Source organism: Brienomyrus brachyistius, chromosome 11 (assembly GCF_023856365.1).
Source record: "Brienomyrus brachyistius isolate T26 chromosome 11, BBRACH_0.4, whole genome shotgun sequence".
Lineage (NCBI taxonomy): Eukaryota > Metazoa > Chordata > Actinopteri > Osteoglossiformes > Mormyridae > Brienomyrus > Brienomyrus brachyistius.
Window position 1 is genome coordinate 12,938,351 of NC_064543.1, and position 25,660 is coordinate 12,964,010.

General features: G+C 45.2%; 1 protein-coding gene across 2 annotated transcripts in view; it reads right to left on the minus strand.

Moving 5' to 3' along the window:
- LOC125751873 (carbohydrate sulfotransferase 8-like) overlaps window positions 1-25,660 on the minus strand; it is a 151,421-nt gene that overhangs the window by 102,072 nt on the left and 23,689 nt on the right. For both annotated transcript variants that reach the window (XM_049031269.1, XM_049031268.1), the window contains exon 2: window positions 10,058-10,257. In XM_049031269.1, the coding sequence (XP_048887226.1) occupies window positions 10,058-10,257 (200 nt within the window). The remainder of the gene's footprint in view (window positions 1-10,057; window positions 10,258-25,660) is intronic.

The following is a 25,660-nucleotide window of genomic DNA, read 5'->3' on the forward strand; positions in this document are numbered from 1 at the left end:
TCGGCAGATTACTTAATCTCACACAAAGGCTATCTTCTTCTTCACTGCATTGTCTTGCCTTGTTTACATGTCTAATGCCAAAACTGAGCTTCCTAATCGAGTGGGATGCTTTTTCTAAAAGCAAACGATCAGAAAAACAAGATGAAAGCGTTCGTTCTTTCCCTAAGATTAAACTGCACACTCTTTTGTTTAATGTTGTTCTGAGTTGCTTTTCTTGTTGTTATTGAAGTGCTTTGTGTTTTGTGTATTTTATATTTTATGGCTCATGGATCATTAAACCTCAAATATTTCCGGGTTTTTCTGTCGAACGGAATGGTGGGACATTTAAAAGGTTAGGTTTCACAGTACTGGGCTTTTTCCTAGATGCTAGAAGTAATGGGTCATGCTGATTCTTAGTGGGAAATTACAACTCCCTGTAAAGCCATTTCAAAAGCCACACTTATTATTACATTTTTGCCACATTTCAAGGCAGCAAAGACCGAGAAGAAAAAACAATTGCATATAATTGGGAGCATGTTTAATTATTAACCTGGGAGTGATGGCATGAGTAATTGTGAGACTCGTTAGAAGCAAAGTGCCTTCAGGAGTCAAACCAAAGTGACTGATATGTACGGGTGAGGAATACACTGCCGCTGTTCTGTTTCTCATACATGTACCAGATTCAGTTTTAAAAGCACTTAAAAAAGCAATTTGGCACCAGACCCGTGCAACAACACAGAGGTAGGATGATGTGGGGGAAGGAATCAGCCAGAGCAGAGTCTGGGGATTGCATTTGGTGTAAATAGGTTAGGTTGGCAAACAAAATCAGGCCAGGAGATGCAGAAAATAAGGCCAGATGCCAGTGTCCATTACTGTAGGGCTTTTGTGGCTCCTATGCTACGGATCGACAAGGTTGTGAAACCAGAGATGGGGATGATTTGAACTACGGGGGGGGGGGGGGGGGGCGTTCAGTCGGCCTGGAAACGGCACTCAGAATTAAGCAGGTGAATTCGTCACGAGGTGTTCCTCGCTCCAGAAGACACTCAGACACTGTACAGAAAGTTCTCCCGCTGTATTGCCAAAGAGCTCAGCGACAGTGAATTAACTATGGTGGATTTGCACGCTCCCATGCTAATTAACTTGTGTAATTAATGTTTATGGCGCTAACGTAAAACAGCGCGAAACAAACTGAAAAACAAATAATGATGATAATAATAATGATGATAATAATAATAATAATAATGCGAATACTTTCACAGTGATACATCTCATTCAAGACTAACAGCTAAAATGCAGTCATGGACACATGCTCTTTCCAAGAAAGCACTTAATGGTACAACCCCTTCCCTTCTAAGGAATTATAATACACACAAACTGGCACTACATTGATAAATGAAACAATATTCTTTAATTCAGGACGACAACATAGGAACTACATCAGTAACCTGGTCTTAAGCAAATACCCACAGTAACAGACTCTGAAGTCTGGCACTTTAATTCCAAATGAGAAACTGGAATTTTCTATTTAAAGGTGAAACATTTGCGGAATACTGAGAGTACACTGGACACATTATGATGAAAGTGCCCAATTAGAGTACAGGCGACTCTGTGACTGATGTCCTGTTTTCACTGGCCCCTTTCCCCCTCTGTTTTAGAAGACAGACTCCCACTTGGCATGAGGAATTGTCTCCGGTCGGATCCTGCCAGATGTTTTTGTCAGATCTCAGGTTGTTGGCCGGGTGTAAACACTTGGAAATACATGCAGATATGGGCAAGCTGAGGTCTGGCGAAAACATGGAGAGGTGCAGCAGGACGCGGTGATGGATATAGGTGAGGCGCAAGTGCTGCTTACAGGGACTTGCATCATCCTGAGTGGTCAGTCTCTAGAGCACAGTCCTGCGGAACGGCTCACGCTGGAGAGTCAGGGGTAAACAAACACACCCTTGCTGAATCGGCAGCCCTTACTGATTGTGAAAAGCTGTTGCAGTAATAATATTCAGGGAATTCCTTATGGAAGGAGAGCTTTGGTCTCATATACTAATTGCAGTTCTAAGAAATCAGTTCAAGCAGGAAACTTTGGGAAATGTTTTGCTTCTGGATATAAATGCGGGTGGCAGTAAATGTGTTGGTAACACAGAGATGCAGGCTTTTAGTGGTCCAGAGCAGCAAATCAATTAGACACATTGAAATCTTCGCCACTGTCAATCCCTTCCATAATGCACTCTTGTCTACGTCATTGAAAACCAGAATCCTTTCTCCTGATCATTGTCTACATCTACATTTCACTGCCTATTTGGATATGAAAATCCTGTGTCCAGTATTTTCGCCTTTCTCCAGGTGCAGCTTTAGTCCTGTGTATCTGACCTATGACCTTCGATGACATTTATTTTGCAGATGTGTTTACATAAAGTGACAAGCAGTTGAGGAAGCAGTAGCCAGTACCTGGAGCAACCGGGGTTAAGGGCCTTGATCAAGGAGCCAATGGTGACATTCTGCCGAACGCGGGATAGTAAACTTCTGATCCTGGGCACAGAACCCTAATCTACTGAGTCACACAACCGCCCCCTTACCCTTCATCGCCCTGTTTGTGCCTGATCGTCCTTAGCCTGAATACCAACTTCGAGTACTGAATCTGTGTTCTGGGATTGTGACAGTCATCTCCATGCTTGAATCCCTATCAGATGGAAACCTTCTGTTTCAGCCAGTATGGGAAAGATGTAAGGGTTTCACTAATCAATTTCTTGAAGTGTGAAATGAAGAGAAGAAATCAGGGATTTGAAGAGCCGCGGATGTGCGGACGCTGTGATTCGTGTAAAGCGATAAACAGAGAGACCAGTGTTTCTATGTCCTTGGCTTTTATTTAGCTACAAATGCATCTGTGCATAATTCCAATTTGTCTGGTTATGTCATCTTGCTGCGATACACCAGTAGATAAACACAACGCTTGCTTTCAGTAGCCTCAGAGATGGAAAAATTTCCAAAGACAGACCTAAATTATAGCAGATGTCAGAGAAGATTACTTTGATAAGTCCTTCCCAATGTTATGTCAGGCATGGTATCAGAAGACCGGGAATGTTAGCAGTAAGTCGACTGAGACGGTCCAGCTAGAGTAGAACTTCAGACCTGCAACCTGTGTCTGCTTTGGATGCCCAGCTGGTCCCTCTCTCATCTGCAATCAGGTATATAGAAAACCAGATCTTGCATGGCCCTGAGCTTTGGGTCAAGGGAAGTCATCATATATCCGTGACATGAAATGCGGGTGACAAAGGGAAGGTTAGTCATGGCCTGAAATTAGAGAAACCTGCCTGCTTGTTCAGCATAAGACAACTGGAAACAGTCACATTATGGGGAGATATTATTTTTTTTTTTTTTTTCAGGGACATGTTGCAAAGGGATTTGCATACCAACAGCTCATGGTCATGTGCAGAATGTATTTATTAATTAATTTAATTACATTAAGGAACAGCTGAACTGGACTTAGTTAAGTGAAAAAAAAGGCTTAAGGGATTACTGGACTTCTGGACGTTGAAGATCTGGTTCAGTTGTCCTGAAACAAAAGGCATTATTCATAACCGGTGGAAGCTGAAGAATGGGGGGTGGGGGGGTTAAAAAAAAACTCCCCGTCTGGTTTCTCTTGCAAAACCGTAGCCAAAAATTCTACCTTAAAAATATTTTTCAAGTACCACTGCACCCAAACTCCTCATAAGAAGCAGGTGGGGGGGAGGGGGGGCGCTGAGCACCAGTCCACTTGTGATATTCTAAATCCCCTCCTCAGTCTCGTAAAAACACACAAATCAGCCCATATCATCTGTAAGGAGCATCTTTTCTTGTCTGTACTGGCCCTGACAGTACTGCTCCTACACTGGAAATGACGAGACTGACAACAGAAAACATTTGGTTACATACACAGCAAAAAGCTTAATAGTCCTAAGCAAGACTGGGCTGAATTCAAAGCCACAATCCTAATGACAGCCTGCATTCAATACGTTTAAAATGTTCTTGGTAACACTTTACTTAAAGTCATGTTTTTAGTAATTTATAAACACATTCATAATGGGGGGGGCGGCATGGTGGTGCAGTGGTTAGCACTGTTGCCTCACACCTCTGGGACCCAGGTTCGAGTCTCCGCCTGGGTCACATGTGTGTGGAGTTTGCATGTTCTCCCCATGTCGTCGTGGGGTTTCCTCCAGGTACTCCGATTTCCCCCAACAGTCCAAAAACGTGCTGAGGCTAATTGGAGTTACTAAATTGCCCGTAGGTGTGCATGTGTAAGAGTGAATGGTGTGTGAGTGTGCCCTGTGATGGGCTGGCCCGCCATTCTGGGTTGTTCCCTGCCTCATGCCCATTGCTTCGGGTATAGGCTCCGGACCCCCCGCAACACAGTAGGATAAGTGGTTTGGAAAATGGATGGATGGACATTCATAGTGCATTATAATATATTCATAAAGCATTATAAACATGGCTATAAATATTTATCAAAAGGCATAACACATCATAGCCATGTTTATTATGCATTATGATTGCCCAATCAAGCTCTCATCTCTAATGTACTATAGATATCTTTATAATGCATTATAATGGTTGGCATCAGCATTAAGAATGTTTTGTACTGCATTATAGAGGTATCTGTAGTGCAGGTTTATAATGCTTTATAAATGCATATTTATTTGTTAAAAATGTGTTTATAAATTGCTATAAACACAGCCTTGAGTAAAGTGTTTCCATGTTCATTCCTACAAATGACTAATTTAGAACATTTTCAGTGGAGATGAGTGTAACCATCCTGAAATTTCTCGTTCTGCTTGGCGCAGAAGCCAAGCAAACGCAGCATCCCTCCCAGCAGTATATCACACGGGGACGTCTGGAAGGCGCATTTTATGCGTCGTGACAGGCTGGTATCACTGCTGGGCTGTGACACAGCGCCGTGATTAACAGCTGCAAACAGGATACGGATATGAGACCATCCTCCTGAATTATAAATGTTAGAAAGTGTAAGCAGAGAGACCGTCTCTTCATCAGATTACCAAATCTGGATCAAACTCGATTTGTCTCCGATATGATAGCACTCACTCGCTTTCACTGCTCCGCAAGACCGCGATTCTGAGTGATACATCGTCGTATTCTTTTGTAGCAAGAATTGCACATTGAGGATTTCATTAACTGGGTTAACATGGTTGGTAACAGAATTGTCAAACAGCAAACGTGAAGCCTTCCACATATTAAATGTTGAAAAAGGAACATCTTCACATAGTCAATTTGTATTGTTGAAGGTAACAAAAAAATTATAAATATCCAAAAACACTAATGCGTATGCACTGCACCTTTTAGTATACAGCACCGTACTTCCTGGAATTTTGCCTGTTAGCTAACAGAGCATGTCTGAACTGCAGAACCAATCTCCCCCATGGATTCCACAAACTCTTCTACACCTGGCTTCCCTAGGTTTCAGCACCAACCCCAACACTTATCCTACAATATTTTCGTCAGCCAAGTGAGACCCCAGTAAGCTACCGGCTCAGTTCTGAACCATAGCTGAGGATTTTGGGCTTTTACATAACCAACGCTGTTGCTGCGTAGGTGGTCCTGATAGCTGCTCCTATAGAATCAGTTATGAGAAAATGCAAATTGAGGTAAATTCTGCCTACCTCTAAATTCAGCCATTAAGAGGCTACAGGTACAGTATATTAAAATGGACTCTAGCTGATGTGCACTGGATTGGGTTAATATGATCAAACCCTGTAGTGGACTGTCATCCGGTACAAGTAATACCATCTCCTATGCTCTCAGAGACCTGATTCTGGCTCAACATCAGTCTGATGGATGCATGATTACAGAAAATGGGTGGTTGGAAGGATGGAGGGATGATCAAGTCTCCTCTACCAGAGCATTGGCTTTTTGTTTTTATTAATTTATTATGGGTCATACCGGCTGCATTTGGTCAGTTTTTTCAATCCTTTTCCCAGATGCATCCTTGTACTTTACAAAGCAGAGGATTTTCCTCTAGCCTGGACACCCGAGATAAATAATTTAGGAAGAAGGAAAAGTGAAGTGTGTTGCCATGTTCTCCTAAAGTATCCTTCAAGAATCACAGAAATGTTTTTTTTTATGTTTTTTTATTTTCAAAACCAGGGGGAAAAAAGAACTTCAGTTTAAAATGACAGTACAGTGTCAGTTCCCATGGCGATAAACAATACGTTCTGCTTACTGTCCTTCATTTCCAAAAATGAATCAGAGATTGTTGTCCGTTTAAGCTGCAAGCCGTCACGGTACTGTTGTGTTAAGACCGGAGCCGAGGACCATGTTCCGGCCAAGCGTGTAGAAAAAGCCTTCCAATACAGAAGCTGTCGCCGAATGATTTATTAAAACACAATGCTATTAACAAAGGGGTTCACAGGGCTGCCAGGTCATCTGGGCAGTGAGGGGGGCATTTTACATAACACTGCGTGCTAAGGTATGACACCCCAGAGAAAGACCACAATACAGTATGTAATTAGTCAGTAATAGCTAATTACACTAATAATGGCAGAGACTGTTAGGGGATGTCTCAGTTTAGCTTTTGGATGGAATTGTGCCTTAGTAGGCAGTTTCACTGCCTCATCCTAACACCCTAACTCTAACCCCAACAGCACCGGTCTCTGCACACTGTACAAATATGCACAGCTCAGGTGACTGAATTAAATTTAGTGTATGGGAGTGCACACAGTACTGCAGTGCAAAAGTCTTAGGCACTCAAAAGAAACGTTTAAAGCTATTTATCTGGGTAGTAAGTGCACATTTGCTCAGAACAAAAAACACAATTTAACCTTAGAACATGTGCGAATTAAGAATAACATGATAAATACTTGTAAAACCTTCTGTTCTCCAAAAAGTCACTGATATCTAGCTGGATGGTTAGATGAACTCCTGTTCAGTTCCCAAACCTCTCCTCACCCACCTACCAAATCACTACTACAACACTGCTATATCTGTGTTGTGTGCACCCAATGTGCTCTCTAAGCCTCTAGTGCAGTGGACGAGCAGGGAAATATATATTAATATTAATAAACTGAAAAAATGTATTACTGTATGCCATCTGAGACCCTTACAAATTCTTAGTAATGTTCTAAGGTGGTCAATAAATGACAATTTAATAGTATAGTGGTGGGGAACCAGATCCACAGAGAGCCAGTGCAGGTTTTTGGCATGACCTCTCAATCAGCCAATAATAAAGCAGTGGTTCTCAACTCTCGTCCTGGTGACTCCCTGCTATTGGCTGATGGAGAGGCCATCCCAAAAACCCACCCCAGCTCTCTAAGGATTAGGTTCCCCACCCCCTGTAATAGTACATGCTTGTTAGATCAACGTAATGTTTAGACCCTTAGTGTCTTCTCCAGATGACTGCCTTTGTATGTTGAAGGCCAGTGTCCCTCACCTAGAGCACTTCTTAAGACGGTTCCATTGTGTCCCTTGAAATCAGCTGATAGCCTAACATGAATCAGCTCGGAATTCAAGCCTTCTCGCTTTCAGCAACATCATCACTCGCTCTTGTTCAATCACCGTTGTCGTGACGAATCAGCGAACTTCACAGCTCCAAGAAGAAATGAATCTGCTACTTATGCGTCTGGCTGTAATCCATGCTTGGCTCTGCATCTCTGTGTACGGCTGATGTGCTCGCTGACACGTGTAGCGTGGCTCTCCTTCCACATGCGTGTAGCCAGCCCATGGTGCAGAAAAATTTAGTTTTTAAATTTCGATTTTAGCTACTGAAAATGTACACTAATACTTGTCCCTGATTCCTTTTAAAAACGGAACATCACTGCTGTTTTTTATGCCATATACGAAAACTTCGATAAAACGGTTTTAAGAAATTTCAATTTTAAAAAATGGACCCCATTTGCGTATTCCAAACAAAACAAACAAACGCGCTTTATTCGCCACTTGCACAAGTACAGGTACACTGGAACGCTTCTCTTCGCCCACCCCCTCTTGTTCTCCATAGCTTGGGGGTCACAGCACAGGGTCAGCTGACGTGCGGCGCCCCTGAAGCTGGGGGTTAAGGGCCTCGCTCAAGGGCCCATGGACATGTGACTGTTCTGCTGAGGTTGGGGCTCAAACTGGCGATGTTCTGATGTAGAAGTTTTGGACCGGGGGGGCATGTGATTGGTTCCACCTGTTCTGTTTTGTGTGTCTTGTAGTCTCCCGAACGCAGCCACATCCTGCACAATCCTGCAAGCCTGTCTCAATCCCCAGCAAGCTAAAGCTTTCCTCTGCTGAACGAATCCATTTGCTTTCCCTTTCTTCAGCTTGAAATGGAGAATGTTTCCCCAGACATTTTATTTCCTGCCCAGTCCTGCGTCACGTGATTCTGCTCTCAATCCTAACCACAGACTGCCACACACACAAAGATATTCTGAGTGGAGAAGGAAAAATGATTGGATCAGAGAGATTGTAGAGGAGGCGGATCCAAGCAACTACAGGAGATGGGATGAACCAATCAGATTTCTTGGTCCCACCACCTCTAGTAGCTGGGATCCACCTCCTCTACACTATGATTGCTTATCTCTCTGAACCAATCAATTTTCATTCTACCCTCAGAACATTTTATGTAAGTGAAACTCCCACCAGCCACAAAGTGCAATTTAGTTAAAATATTTTGTGTTATATATAACACAGCAAACAAATACAAAACAAATACACCCCTACTCTCGTGTTTATTTTTTGTTTTTTTTGTTATAACTAAGAGTTGGAAACCAGTTATCATTCACTCCAAATCCTCTCCTCTAGCTTAGCATGCAGCATCCATATGATTTATTCTGAAGCAGTGCCCTTCTGCCTTCCGTTTATTGTAAGGGTGTCATTATCGGAACGTCTATGGGAGACAAATCAGTAAAAAGAGCTGCAATTTCCAGAAACAGGTGCTGTTGTGTTGAAATAAAAACCATCAGTGATGCTAGTTCCTTTGTTCTACAGGTGCTTATGGACCAAAAAACTCCCAGAATCACTGAAGAAAAAAAAAACAACTTGACTGTGTGTGGGCCTGGCCGAACGGACCGGTACACGCAGGAAAAAAAGCCTGCAAGCTGGCGCAGGGCCCAGCAGAGGCACCGGAATATGGTCCGGCCCAGCGGCGTTGAGAGCGTGTCAGTCAGAGAAGTGTCTGAGCCCCAGGAGAGCCCCCGCAGAAGGGCTGACACGCTCTCCGACACGGCCTGACACTGATGGCTCGCGTAGCCAGCGCCACTCGGCCTGCATCGTCTATCAAACCGCTCCGCCGCTATTCAGAATGGAGGCCCTGTCACGGAGTCCGTGCAGCTAAAGAAAATTCCCTCCGCAATCCAAAGAAAGCAAATGTAGTGTGAAATATACTGAATGCTAATGACACTCCTACAATGCAAAGTGCAATAATAGCAATTTAAGGGCTTCTTACGGCGAGGGAAGTGAGGTATAAACGCTTGTTTAAAAATAAGGTGTCAAGCGCTCCTCTCCAATTACACTTCGCACGCGTATGTTTCTTAAGCAGACGCTGAGAAAGAGGCCTACATTAAGATCGGCAGCTCCACCTTCTCAGATAGTGCTTGAAGATTCAATTAGCTAAACAAAAATACTTATTCACATGCAGCTGTGGGAATAGGATATGCTGAGATACGTCTCCTGTCTACACCCAGAGTGTATGTGCGGCTTTTTAACTATCCTGTAGACTGCATACAGGCAAGAATGCGAGATTAGGTTAGAAGGTACATACACCCGCTGACAATGGCCTCCGAGAGAGTTTGATATTGGGGGGCGGGGGGAGCGACACAACTTAATATAAATTTTAATACAAAGGTTTGTTCATAGGAGGGAAGAAGGCAAATTAAATATTGGGGGCAAACATCCCCTCTGCTCCAGCCCCGGTTCCTGTGCCCCTACCCACCGAGGCACCTAGATTCAGTCAGAAGCTGTAACTTAATTTGATGCTTTATCGCTCATTTTTAGGTCCATTGCTGATCTGGGCCCACTTGGGTAACCCACAACACAGACGCTGAAAGTCCCTGTAAGTGGATGCGAGGGAGGGGTGACCATCTCAGAGATGACCTTCAGGCACACGAAGTACACTAACCTGGAACTTGTTGCTGCACCATCTCAGAGAGGTCCTGCAGGTGGATGAAGAGAACCAGGCCTCCGGCTCCGAACAGCAGGAGGAACCAGAAGGAGCAGGGGAGCTTCATGGCGGTCAGGCGCAGTCTGCGTCTCCCGCAGCGCGTCTCCATACCTCTACGCTCCACCCAGAGCATATCTGGTCCGTCCTGGAGGAGGGACCTAGAAAAGGTAGCGGCAGGCAATGAACACGGGTCTCTGAGTTCGAAGAGCGATTCTAAGATTTTTTTTAAGGTCGGGGGCATAACAGGGGCTATAATTATTGTCTAACATGGATTCTTAACCAATGAAATGTTTTCAGTGAGTGAGTGACGGGGAGGGGCCCTCCAAGGGCCAATCAGCTTTCAGCTGGGGCCAGTGTCCCTGAAACCCCATCCTGATACACGGCCTTTGCCTAGTGAGTCATGTTGGGACGTCTGTTTTTTAGGGTGCCATGAATTTTCATTTTAGGCAGTATTTGTCTGGACTGACTAGTCATACATACAGAACAGCCTTACTACTAAAAATATGATAACATTTATCTGAAGATTTTGGGTCAATAGTTGCTTTTTTATATTTATAAAAATGATTACGTATCCCATCAGCAACTAAGGAACAGTCAACATACATTATTAATCGAGTACACAATTGATTCATCTGCTGCTAAAACAGACAAACTGCAGCCATCTGGCCGAATGAAATCGTTCTTATAATCTCAGCATAATTTAGTGCGGTCAGTTTGTTAGGCATGACTTATTAGGAATATAACAGAATTATATAGAATAATAATAAAGGACTTGCTTTCACTGATGCAGTGGCCCGAATGTGTGGGCTGTTAGTATAATGTGCTGAGGGATTGTTTTTGTCGGTTTTTCTGGCTGCCATGGTGAACGGAAAGCTGATAATTCTTGGTCCATGTGCCACCCCTCTATCCTAGAAAATGGAACACTCTTTCTCCACCTGACACACGCAGGTGCTCACACAGGCATGTGCAGCTATAAGGCAGACTCCAGTGCAGGTGTTTGGTGCGAGTGACCTAACTGGTGTCTCAGCAACGTTATAATGACATAATAGGAGGCTGTGGATTGGTTGTCCATTAGGAGGTATTAGATTCTGCCTTGTCATAAGCAGTGGAGGTGAGGAGGGTCAGTGGTCCATTTACAGACACACACCCTTTTCACATGATGGTGCGACGGCCTCTGTGTGTCTGTGTGTGTGTGTGTCAGCCAGAGCGTTCACCATTCAGCTGATGCTCTACATTAAATATTTGAAGCTCCGCAGTCAAACCACAAGTTGTCTAGTGTTCTTCCCACAAAAAAAATCATGCACCTAAGGAATTATGACCTTTCTGTAAATGTAAAACTATAATAATAAATGCAAGGGAATGTCACAATTATGAAACAGCGATGCTACAGACACCCTTAAAATTATTGTTAAATAAAATATTAAAATCACTATCATAAATGCTGATGTGTAAAATTCAGCGAGACACAGATCAGGATTATAATTCTGGGAGGTTATAACACAGTTTTTTTTTATAAAAGGGACAGTGTTGTACACACCAGGATGCCAGCAGCAAGGCCTGCTGGGTAATACAGGGTGAGATGAGTGGAGTCAGTTTCCCACGCAGAGCTGTCTTTGCACACAGATCTAATAGCTGATAACGGGGCCTAAGCAGAACGGCCAGAATCCGCTGCCAGTGTGACGATATGCCCCCCACCTCCCACACAGAGGATATTCTGCCATAGTTCTGACCTGATCTCTCGCACAGTGGTCGCTGTCCATGCTCGACCCCCCACCACGACTACAATGGGGTTCTAGCATGTGAAACCACCACAGGAGTAAGGGCGGCGCCGTTACGGACCAGCGGAGCACCTCTTACCGGCACGCTGCCTGTCCATGTGCCCCTGGCATGGGGAAGCGGGAGGATGAGCTACAGGACCAAGGCGAAAGGCAATCGCAGCCCCGCCTCAATCTCTCTCTGCTACACCCTACGTCCACCATGGCAGTGTGTGGAAGGTCCCAAACGAGCGTCTGGGAAACCGATCAAAGTAATTACTGTGCTAACTGAGCCGATTCAGCCTTCCCACTTAATGTGGGGGCTCCTAGCTTTTTAAAAAGAGCCTGATTGCACCCCCACCCGTCCGCCTGGGCATGGGCCGAGAATCTGGGATGGAAGTGGACAGCTTGCGTCTATCGGCGACAATCAGAACAGGTGGCAGGAAGCTGACAGACGGCCTGTGGCGTTTTAGCGGGGTCAGCGTCTGTGATTTGTCATTACTGGGTGGTCTCCCACATCGCGGCGGAGGCCAGTCAAAGGGAGCGGCTGAAAGCACCACCACGGGCTCCACAGGGAGGGAGGGAGCGAGGGGGAGGCTGGCCGACGGCTCAGATTAGGTCCTGCCGCCCCATCCTGTCACCACCATCACTAGACCTTCAGAGCTGCTTCCCTCACTCTGCATTTTCTGTTCATACATCACAGGTTATGAAACAGCCAATGCAGAAACATAAAAAAAAGTCAACCACGTGTACTATGGTAAACAATATCTGTTATTCAAGAGATAAGCTGTGTTTTATCTCCCTGTTCTGGAGTGATGCTAATTTGTGATTCGTATTCTGCCTGAGTGATTCTATGTATAATTTAAGAGAGTTAAAGATGTAGTAAGATTCAGCTACAACATCTCGAACGTTGTTGTTATTGTACTGAATTTGTGTAGCAGTAAAACCTCTAAGTGTTCAAATCGCCACATCTTTGTCTTGTTGGTTAACAGGCGGCACAGTGACTGCAAAACTGGGTCCATAATTTACATCATAATGGTGTAAATGTTTGTTTTTATGAAGTCAAAGTCTTATGCTCTAAAATTCATACCTTGGATTCATATTTTGTCATCTCTAATATGAATAGCACTGATTTTTTTAAAACTACGCATGTACTTGCTACACCTTGGTTTTCATTTCATCTGTTCTGCGTAGCAGTATATTTACTGCGCTTATCAAACCAAGAAGTTTAACCCAAACACCTGTACAACTGAAAGCAGTAAATAGCAGCAATCCTTCCTTCCATTTCATTCAGTATGTTTAAAGTGTGAACATTACCAGGTTAATTAAGAAACGAATGGAGCAAAAATGGCACATTGACCGGCAGGAACCAAACTCGGGTACTCTAGTTTTAACAAACCCTTATCTACTCTTAAAATATACATGCGTTTGGTTCTGTTAATGACACATTTTATCGGTAAGGAACGTATCAGGATTCCTTTGAAGGGCTGAGACTCATTAGTTCATTATATGGCGTGTTGCAGGCCGGCACCATCATTTGCACATGAAACGGGGAGAGGCGGCAGGAAGCAGGAGTGAGCTGGGAACTTTAAAGGCGAAACAGCGGCTGGCAGCCTAACGGAGCGGCCCAGGTGGCACAAGAGCGCGACAGTATCACCTTACGAAGACATGACAGCCAATGGGTTTGTATGCGTCAGCTACATTGACCTCCATGCTCAGCGAATGAAAGCAGGATGTTATGGTGTGAGACTCCCAAGCCTGTATGGGAGCCTCCAGGGGCGCATATGTGAAGTTTTGCAGCACTACACTGACCCCAGGGTATGTTCAACACACAGGCGGTACATACAGATCCGGCTGGATCACGGTATGCGTAATTCCTCCAGGGGGCGCTAATGCCCACACCCACCTTATGCCTCATCAACAAATTACGACGTGAAAATGCTTAGCGACTCAAATGGTGTAGAAATTACACTCCCGCCTAAAGATATACCACCTAGCATGTCTCTACGGGTACTGTGGCTTGCTGTGCCTACCGTTCGGCCTGACGCCATCTGTGAATCCCCGGTAGATTTACAAAGCGGCGGGCCGCCGTACACCTGCTCACTCCTCGCTCACATCGGCAGCTCCACCTAACATTTGTTTGGCTAATCAAATGTTTGTTCCTCGTCCATCCATTTACGACGCACTTGTTTGCTCGGGGGTCCCGGGAAACAGCAAGCGGGATGGAGTCTGTCATTGCTTTAATTTGCAAAACAAACGGGAATGACTTTATAGGGGTCGTGCAAGCATAGAGATGGATTTGCGGAATTGATTTTTCCATCGGTGGTGGTGTAGGGGCAGTGTGTCATCCGGGTCTTATTAGAGCCGGGCTTCCATTGGCGCTGAAGCACTCCTTCGTGTGAAGTGGGCCCCACTGTGTTCCATGCAACCAGTCCGCCTCTGTATTTTTAATTCAGAGGGGGCCGGATTTCGGGGCGATGGAGGTGGTCTCTGAGGTCTTCCACGCGGTGGTTAAATAACATCGCCTGCTCTGCACCTGCCCCTCCGCTGCCGGTGGCACTCGGAAAATCCTTTCATCCCCAGTGATTGCTTTCCCCCAGATTCATCAGCTTGGCTCACAGCGTCAGTGACCTTTGACATGAGAAGGATTTGGAAAAAAAAAATAATAAAAAAAAATTCTGCTGCGGTTAAAAGAAAGAAAACACGGTGTCTGAATCTACAGGCGGACGCCAGTCCTCGCATGTACATCACACAGGGTCTAGATGACCAACGAGGGCTGACTTGAAATCCTGCCGTAATGTTTGATCGCACGGTAAGGAAACCTCCCTGCCATTTCCTGGGTGTATAATTATGGAATTCGCTCTGGAATCACAGCACCACATCATCCCATGCCGGGGGGAACTGGGCTGCCGGCGACGCTCCGCCCGTTTCAAACGGTTTAATTCCCGAGCTCCTTGTCATTTTCGGCTGTCCGCACTCATGCCTTCTCTGAAGTCTGCCGGCCTGCCTGAAAGGAAGCCACTGGGGCTCGTCTGTAGCTACGGAAAGAGCCTCTTTAACGGTCTCTGTGAGGCCGCGTTGCATTAGTATGATAATGACACTGGAAGAAAACATGGGGAAATGTTTTGACAGCATGTTCTTCATCTTTTTTTTCTCTAATAGCACATGGGTGTAGCACTAAAGGGGAACGTAATACAGCTCTCTGGGTAGCGCTGTCCCTCACAACTACAGAGTGACGAGTTTGACTTCTTACCCACTCTGTGTGTGTGCTGGATGCATGTCCTCCCTGTGTGTGTGGCTTAGTGATCTTATCCTACCTCCCTTTCTCCGAAAGAAAGGCTATTTGTATAAATAGGTGACTCTAAATTGCCTTTCATATGTGGACTGAAATGGACTGTTATCCACTGCAGCGTGTGTGTGCCTCATGCCCTGCGTCTCTTGGGATCTATACGTGGTAGAAGATGGACGGATAGATGGATGGATGGAAATGTTCTCTGACAGCTCTTATATTCTACAGAAGAATAAGCAGAAGCAGCTGATGACTATGGAGCTGCATTTTCTCCTCCCTTCCAAATAGAGGTGGTTCTAACTCCAGCAGCGAGGACAAGCCTCATCAAGAAACATAGTGTATCCCAGCATGCCTTGGGGAGCGAATTTGGGTGACGGGAGATTCGATGAATTATGCACATTCATATTCAATAAAAATAAACAGCGGCCCCAAACAAAACACTAATTAGATTTTAATCGAATTGGGAGAAGCCTGTCTTTGGTGTGCTCTCTTTAATCAGCATTTGTATTAAACTGAACAGCGACAGTGACGAGGCCACTGGTCGCCAACGTGCTGCCTGCGAACCACAAGAAGGGAGCCAATGAGGAGCTCGCAGGACACTTTTGGTTTTGTTAATTCGCTTATACGCATGTACACTAGGCACTACAAGGAATATCATTAAGGCAATGATTACCCTTGATTTTTAAAATGCGTCTTGGGCGATCGGATCGCAACTGGACAGCAATAAATACAAACTACCACTTTGTAAAAGACACACTCATACCAGTTGCTGAGGTGGTCTGTGATATATTTCACCACACACGTTTTGTAGCGTAAAAGCAATTGCATCCTGGTGTGTCCCCAAAAATGACATCACAAAAACTGTATGCCAGACCATTTTACCTTCTAGCAGAAATAGGAACACAAGTGGTGATCTGGACACCATGGAGACGTGTGACGGACACGGGTGTAAACGGCCATGTGTCTCAGCTGTCTGCTTATGATCTGATTGGCCAAGATGCATTTTAACACCAAGTATAAGCAAGGCCTATGTTTTAGATGATCAACGCAATGCTGTCTTGGCGTGCTGCAGAGTGGACAAGAAAGGAGGGCTAATCTGATCGCTGCCACTCACACTCCCCCCCCCACCCCCCCCACCCCCCAGTAACTCTTACCACTCCCCAGATTACTTTTCTTGTGGAAGTAGCTAAAAAATAAGGTTGGAGAACTTCAGTCCAGGCACTCTGCAGTACCTTCCTAACTGTACCTTGTTTGCACCGAGAGACCCCAACGTCCTTCAACGAGATGAAGAGCACGATCGTCCTCCTCCTGCCTCTGCATGTAAAGGCTTCCTGTGAGGCCGTCACACTAACCCTAACCCTACAGCCACTAAACGCCACACACAGTGCACGTGCTCCAGAGAGATTTCAGCACAGAGCACTTTCACTACTGCTGGCCCAATGGAACATTCTGAAGAGCGCCTGGGGGCGATGTGACAATAGGGTACGTTCCAGCGATGCTTGGCGAATACCTCCGTGCTCGACAGAGGCTGCAGTGACACGGAGGGATCAGTCTGGGAGAGCATGTGACATTTTCCATTGTCCGCTACTTGCCCCCCCCGCTGCCCCCTCCCCGCCTTGTCTGCCAGGTATGCCAATTTGCCACCGGCTTTTTCCTCCAGTCTGCTGTCATGCGGCACGACCTTTTAATGCGACACGATTTCAAAGATGGAAAGAAGAAAAAAAAAAAAACACATTTTGGTAGCAGACAAAAAAAAAATGTGTGGATTTATGTAACACCTTTCCCATGAATATTGCATGCAGATGCTGTTACTGGATGAATCCCCTCGCTGAGTGCTGTGCCATCAGGTGCCCATGAGCTGAACACCCGCGCCGGGTTCCAGCCTCTCAAGGTCCCCGGCGTATGAGCATCGCATTCAATTCAGCTGGGCTTATTTGCTCGTTTTTATAAAGCGCCCTTCCGCACTCGTCTGCCCCCGAGCATCGTGGTGACATCTCAAAGCGAGGCCTCTCGCTGACCTCGGTGGTGAGACGTTTTTTTTTTTAATGCAGCAGACCTTCATCCACATCTCACAGGATCCGGGCCGGTTCAGCATGGACTCAGACCTTGACAGACATCTCTCATTGTGTACGGAACCTGGAGCGAATAGGAAATTTTGCACACATTTGTAAATAACAAATGATGCAGGGGCAGCGCGGCGGCTGTGGGTTCTATTCCCATTGTGGGCTCAGTCTGTATTTACATATTTTTCCTTTGTTCATGCAGGTTTTCTCTGGATACTCGGGTGTGTATGATTATGTGCGATTATACTGGCACCACATCCGTGGGTGTCTACTGCCTCATTACAAGGACTGGATAGCTTGTTACAGATGGATGGATTGAAGCATCGGCACAGTAGGTGCAGGAAGGCCCTGGAAGAATCAGGGGGCACTTTATAGGAGCCCTGTAAAGTTATATGTAAAATCAGGTGGGGGGGCCCAAGTTGACATTTGTCAGGGGGGGCCAGGATTTCTAACGAGAAGAGATATATAGATGGAACAACACAGAACACTACTAAGTACAGTGGTCTATGACAGGGTCAGCACCTGTTTGTCCCAGTCTTGCAGGTATTCTTCCTCTTTGGCCAGCAGGTGTCGCTGGCCATCCTGTCCTCCCTGTAGTCAAAGTCTATTGTGTGTTTCTCCTGCTCCCCAGACAACCACATGGCTCAGTGATCTGAGCATGTGACTACCAGACGACCTCTCACTCGTGTCATAAAATCCTGCTTCCTCTGTTTTTGTATTTTGTTCCCTAGTGTTTCATTTATCTTTTTTTTTTTAGTTTCTGTGATTTTGTGGTTTGATTTTTTGATATGCCTTGGTTCTGTTTTACCTGCCTTCGTTATTTTCCGTGTGTTTAGATTCTGTTGCCTTGTTAGTTCTTCGTTTCCCCCATTATGAATGCTCTATGAAGCTCTCATGTATACTGCACTCCGGATACTTTTATATTGCATTATAATAGTTGGTATAAGCACTAAGTATGCTTTGTCCTGCATTACAAAGGTATCTATATTGCATTACAGATGAGAGCTTCATAAAACATTCATAATGTGTAATAAACGTGGCTATAATATGTTATTCCTTTTTAGAAATAGTTATAGCCACGTTTATAATGCTTTATGAATGCATTGTAATGCATTATGTATGTGTTCATAAATTATGAAAAACATGGCCTTAAGTAAAACAATTCCTAGTTATACCCAGTAACCCTACCTCCCCAGCAAAGCTGGGGGGGCAGGCACATGCTTCCCATGCTCTAATTATTATGCTAGCAGATGTTTAATGTACTCCATTACCTTGTACATTTACAGCCACGGCCCGGCCGCCCATAGCAGTGCAGAATGCTAATAGAATTTGAAGAGTTAATGGACCGTTCCCTTGACCACCTTTGCTTCTTTTTCCATTATGAGTCTGTCTTGTTTAAGGAAGACGGAGGTTGTAAATCAGTAAAAACAGGTAAGGTGAGCGTGTCTGTTTGTCTTGCACGTAGACACCTCCCTGTGCTCACTGCACATGCATGAGTGTCTTATACAAAACAAAATACTATGAGCGCTTTGTATAAATGTGTTCTCTTCGGAATTCTAACTGAAAAAATAGATACTCTATATGGGTATAAGTACTGAGACATAACTCATAATCATTGAATTCAGGTGTTTCATTCAGCTGCATTGCCACAGGTGTATAAAATCAAGCAAATAGCCATGCATCAGATTTACAAACATTTGTGAAAAAATGGGTCGTCCTGAAGAGCTCAGTGAATTCAAGCGTGGTGCTGTCACAGGATGCCGCCTGTGCAATAAGTCAGCCCACGGTCAAGTGTAAGTGGTATTATTGTAAAGTGGAAGCGTTCATAACAACAGAAACCACATAAAGTGATAGAGCGAGGATCGGAGAGCGCAGAGGCACATAGTGCGTAAAAGTCACCAATACTCAGTTTGAGGAAGGTATATTTCTGTTCCAGGTCCATAAAGACATAGTGTGGAAGAACTTGACTGGCCCACACAGAGCCTTGATCCCAACCCCATGAAACACCTGAGCTGAGTTGAGTTGAACTAGAAAAGAGATTGCAAGCCAGGCCATCACATCCAACATCAGCGCCTGACAATGCTCTTCTGGAGAAACGGACACACAGACACACTCCAAAATCTTGTGGAAATCCAACCCAGAAGAGTGGCAGCTGTTATAGCTTCACCGGGGGGACCAACTCCACATGGATACCTATGGATTTAGAATGGGATGCTACAAAAGTTCCTGTAGGTGTGATGGCCAGGTGTCCCAATACTTTTGTCCATATAGTGTATTATAAGCTATTAAACAACTTTTGTTAGAGGATTTCAATATTTGATATTGAGGAAAATGTTTTAGCCCCATGATAGAAAAAAGAAGTTATAACAAAACAGCACTGAACGCGGTAGGGTTAAGACGGGGTTTTACGGTATAAATAACCTTCTGCTCTCAAAAATCAGCCATGAGGATTACTGTTTAAAACACCAGGATTTACCGTGTTAAAAATTGGAGGGTGTTTCAGCAAGAGATGCACTGTGAGAGTTTGCACCTGCACGATAATCTCGGCATCACAGTTCGGGCGCCTGTCGAGGCGCTGCCGTGATCCTTCTGGAAAATCAGAGCGGCGTGCCTCATTTCGACAGCTGATGACACGTGAGCACAGAAGGGGGGGGTGGAGGGTGGGCGGGAGCGAGGATTCTGCTGGTGAGATCTCCATACGCAGACGTTAATTAAAAGTCGCCTTCGGAAGCAAGCTAAGCATGCTGCGGACTCCTCCCACGCCAGAAAGAGGCCCAGCTAACAGGGAATGACAGTGTGAGTGTGTGCATGTCTTACAGCCAGAGAAATCCCATCCCTCTCTTTCCCCTCCTGACGATGCCCGCTGTCATACAGCCCACGAGCGGCGATATCACCGTAGCAACGTGATTTCAGCGACCCAAGCCTTAGTTCTAACGTGCAGCCTGAAGATGCAGAGATCGACAGGCCATCCTGAATCGCAGCGGGTCAATCTGCCATTGGCTCTTTCTGCCTTTCTGGCTGTGGGACTGTCTACTGTGATACCAACAGGGGCCTGGGCAAAGGCTTCAGGGCCCCCCGGGGGTCTCCTTCTGAGAGCTCGTGGCGTGCCAGTGGGCCAGAGAGCGGCAGCTTGCGACGGGTGGCAGGGCTCATGCGGGGAGGGACACACCTGCGGCTTGGGAGCAACATGCTGGAAAAAGACAGCGCATGTTGAGCTGCGCGCTCACCACATTGAGGCTGCTGTCCATCTGTGATCCTCAATCATTTAATAGTGATCAATTTACAGTAATAAGTTTGGATATTGAAGCTGGCGGTATGTTGGCTTCAATAAATAGCAGAGCTCCATCATGTTTTAAGGTCGAGCCCCTCTCCCAGCTTAGTATATGGCCAGAATTTTCTTCCATAGTTTGTATGGGTTTCCATCCAGGGTCTCCCCAGCCTTGTGTCCTACTCTTACAGGTGAGAGAAGGATGGATGAAGTTGTTTTCACATATGGTCCATGGCTAAACCTTAGTTTGGCAAGGCAGAGCGTATTCATTTTTAATGTTTCAGACATGTGTAAATACTCTTCTGTAAGATTTGTCTATAAAAAGCAAAATCCTGGAATTCTAGTCTCCTACAGACTCTTCTGGCCATGTAAAATTTTAGTACGATGTCTGGGGCGACGTTGGTGACCCTGTGACAACCGAGGACCCTTCATAGCCAGCTGTAAACATATCCCCCCCCCCCAGAATTAACAGTATGAGCTTTAACAGATGTGTTCTATTTTGGCAAATATAGAAAACAGAGTGACAACAATACAATTCAGCTCTTGTCCTATCAGGGTACGCCTATGAATTACTGATTACAGGCTCACACACTGTGCCTAATCTAATTTGAAGGCGGGAAAACACAAGATGCTTTTCAAAAGCTTAATATATCCGCAGCAGCTCATAAGAAAGTTGATATTTAAAAACGAAGCACAATGGGAAGGAATGGAAAGGTAGAACGCTAATTTTTCCAACTCCAATAGCAAGTATAGAGAGTTTTCTTGTACATGTACAACGACAATAAAGATGGTCACTTCTGTTATGGAATGGCTGAATGGTCACATACTCCATTACACACAGGAAAAAAAAACACACCATCTTGTGTCTGTCTGTCATGTCTGCTCCATTGTACAAGCTAGGTTACCTTCAAGTGCTAATTTTCCTGTTTCCACTGAGCCCTACAGGCACCCAACTGACAATAGGTGTCGCTGTAGAGCCCCCAGCAATCTGACCCATCCAATGAAGGTTGTGTTGATGGTTTCTGATTCTCCGCCACAGACCGCTAATATGGCAGAGCAGGAACTGACCCAGATTCACACCACTGGCTTGTCCCCTTCCTTCCACCACTGGGGAGGTTCACTTACAGGCTGTGTCTTGAAGAACCCCTGATATTTGTCCCACATGGTCACCAGAAATGTGACCCACTTCTTGTGCTTTCGATCTGTGTCCTGGGTTCTGAGGTCAATTATTATCAGACTCTGAAACTTCAGGTGTGGATTTGTATTGATCAGATGGTCCTTTGCCTCACTGACACCAAATATTTTCTTTGCCATCTTCCAAGCCTGAGAAAGGGCCTTTCCATCCCTCGCTGTCTACAAAAGCGGTATACCAGGATCAATTTAACGCACCTACGATTGAACGGCGAACAAACAAGTGCTGTCAGCAGGAAGAAGCGGCCGAGCAAAAGTATAACAGATGAGGCAAACAATGGAAACGTTCCCGCCGAAATGGGAACGTCTCGTTCAGTGTGCAAGATGTATTGCCCCAATAGCGACTTCAGAGCGGACAAATTGAAGTTCGGAATGTTGGGAAGTCAGAACAAATCCAATTTATGTCTATCTGCAGACAAACAAGCACGTTTAAATGCTGTCTCTGTGGTCCAGGCCGAGAGTATTACATGGTCAGGACAGAGTAAAAAGCGGATATTTTTTTAAGATCTCAACCGTAGCCAACCATGATGATCCAACAAGATAAAAATTCTTAGAGTCATTCATTCAAATATAGAAAATGTATAGTTATATTATACGCTCATGTTTTTTTTTTTTTTTAAACTTAACCTCAGAGTTATTTTGACTTGCTTTAATCTCATAACATTCTTTTTAATCTATTTTTTTCTTGCTTTGCTGGTCATTTGTATTGCCAGCATTGTTGTTTTTTTTTTTTTTTGGTACTATCGCAAGGTTAAGCTAAAACTGAAATGCTGTTTTATTTGCCATTTGCACAAGTACAGTGGAATGCCTCTCTTCACATATCCCATCATGCTCTCCTTTTCAGACACAGTCAAGCACAAAGCTTGGGGTCTGAGTGCAGGGTCAGCTATTTATCTAGCACTCCTGGAGCATTTTAGGGAGTTAGGGTCTTGCTTAAGGGCGCGGAGGGAGAAGTAACAATTCTGTTTAGATAGGTGCTCGAACCGGAGACACAGGCACAAAGGTCTAGGCTACTGATCCACACATCTCCCCTCAGCATGCAGGTAACGGCTGTGTAGGCATAAGCCCCAGAGAGTCTGTATTGTAGGGATCCCTAAATCCTGTCCTTGGGGTCAGTCTGCAACATGGTTTGCGGATTTCCTGGCTCAAACACACCTGCTAAACCTGACAATTAGCCAGTGAGCTGCATAAGATGCACCTGAGCAGGGAAATGCTACAAACTATGTTGCAGATTGCCCCCCCCCCCCCAGGCTTGGAACTGGACAACTATGCTGTATTTCTTGAATATCAGTGCAGGTGACGTCTCAAGCTGGGTATAGGGTACACACTCCAGTGCTGGGGGAGTCCATGCCAGTCTATGCCAGGTGTGTCTAAAAAGGAGAGTGGAAATTAATGGCTGCAAGTGTCTCTTAAAAGTCAGGCAAAAGTCAGGGTGATGATCGAGCCAAATAAACAGGAAACTAGAGGACTATCAAACGGTCACTTGGGTTTAGAGGTCAAAGATCATGGCCGGTGACTCAGGCAATAATATCTGGATCGTTCCCCTGGTACGATAATGGAGGTTATTATAAAATATGTATGACAGCAGCTTACATGATCATTTGTCTCTGACCAAGTGGGCTGGTGGGTGTGGGCTGGTGGGTGTGGGCTGGTGGGTGTGGGCTGATGGGTGTGACTGGGGTGTCCAAAACACCCATCCTTAAGTTTTGGCTGCTGTCCAAGGCACTACACCATGCTCACAGCTGCCTATCTGTCAATCCCGGTGGCTTGAATACACTTGACTAGCCTTACATTGTGGCATTAAGCCTGCTAATAATGTAGAATATCCTAATTCCTTTTACAACTATTTACGTACAAAGTCACCACAAATTCAGCATAGAGTCAGATGCGAGCATACGTTCCATTCATAGCTGCCTGGAGACGCAGAGAATTTAAATCCCCATTTACACCTGATCTCAGACTTGCATACAAATCATGTTTACAGCTGCTTTCGGATAACAGAAAACATGCGAATCATGTTTACAGCTGGTTTTGGATAAAGGAGCACGTGAAAATCCATTTTAAAGCTGGTCGCAGATAAAGCAGAACTTGCAAATCCAATTTACAGCTTGCTGAAGAGAGAGAAGGAGATGAAAGATACCTTAAGTATCTTCCTTGGAGTAAGTGTCCATAGACTGGCAAGGTTTTAGGCCTGGATGAGCTTCTTCTACCAGATCCCAATCTCTGTAGGGGGTCTCGTGTGGCTGCTGCTGTACAGGCATTACTTAGTACTATGACGTCACAAGTATTTTAATGGTACCACCCAGGGGTGGAACTTACTAATTTTTGCTACTAGCTAACTGTGCTAGATCAGTAAAATCTGGCTAGTGTTCAGTTCTTTGCACTTGCCCTTTGTCTTAATTACTTGCCTCATGAGTGGGTGAGCTTCATTTCCTGCCCTGGTACCCCCTCCGACACATGCCTGTCTCTGTGTGAAGGAGCCGGGCTGAAACGATGCAGTGGCAGAGGGTGGATATATTTCAGGGATGGGTTTCCCTCGCAGGTGCTGTCGGGGTCTTCTGGTTGAGATGGTAGGACCTGCCGTTCCTACCACTGCCAGGATTCTCCTTGTTGGCATATTCTACTGATTTATAGTCCTCATGATCTTATGTCCCTTCTGGCCTATAGGCCCATTGTTCTGGAAGCTTCTACAAACCTCTACACCTACTGTCATGCCCCGATCGTCCGATCCTCCCGCGTGCCACGCCCCCTCATCTACCCCGTGTGGATTCCCGGTGTTTACCAGCCGTTGCTGATCATTGTCATTAGTCAAATGTATTTAGTCCGCGATTCCGTTTGTTTCCGCAGTCGGGTCATTGATCTTACTGAAGTCTGTATGTCCTTCGTGCTTCATCCATTACACCCTTGGTCACCCTGGTCCTGTTCCCCATGCCTACTTCCCCGCTCCGCACCGCGACGGACGTGACACCTAAATTCAGCTGTATGTTAATACCCTTCCTTTCTTCCTACACTTATATCCTTTCTACATTAAGAGTGCAAATAAGACTACAGCTGAATCAAAAAAACAGTAATTTGAAGGTTTCTGGAATCAAGGATTTTCTCCATCCATCTACTGTAAAGATGTAGACACTCCTCTTAACCAGAGGACTTGGCCTAACTAACCGACACCCATTGTTGATGCAGTTACATAATCAAGCATATAGTGACACAACCTCCTGCAGTAAAAATGCGTAGCAGAATGGATGGTTGTATATAAGAGGTTAGTGACTCATCACAAGGCAACACCTATCCAAGTCAGTTCGCGACATTTTGCCCCGCTAGAGCCACCCTGGTCAAGTATAGGTGAAGTGATTGTGGAGGTGAAAACACCAACAAGTTCTGCTGTGCAGTGGTTGGCCACACGAGCTCACAATAAGGAACTTGATCACCCGACATTAATACCCAAGCTGAATGGCAGTAAATTCCAGTGGCAAGGTTACAACACTTAATGGAAAGATTTGCCAGAAGAGCAGAGCCTATCATAGCAACAATGGACCAACCAGCTTAGTATTAGCACCCTTGGTTCCGGAATGGATTGTTGGACTAGCTGCGGTTCACGTACTTGTGACCATATAGTGTATGTTGCGTTACAGGCGCGTTTTCACTAAGCAGTGGTTACTCCGCAGTTCCACACTTACATCCACTCAGAACGCCTGCCACAGCCAGATTAAACACGCTCAAATTAACCACACGTCACTTTAGAGCAGCGCTGCCTCAGAACGCACTAATGCCGCGTGGCATCCGAGACGACACGGTTTAACTGGGCCTTCCGGGACTGTCACCGCATTACAAGAGGCTGAAAGAGTGACAGGTGAAAGCTTCGGCAAAGAAATGCGGGCTGACTTGAGTCTAATGGACTTAATTCTCTTTATAAACAAAGCAATCACACAGAAATGTCCTTTGTAACTTGTTCTTGCCCAGGTTACTATGCCTGGATTACACAATGCAGAACTGACT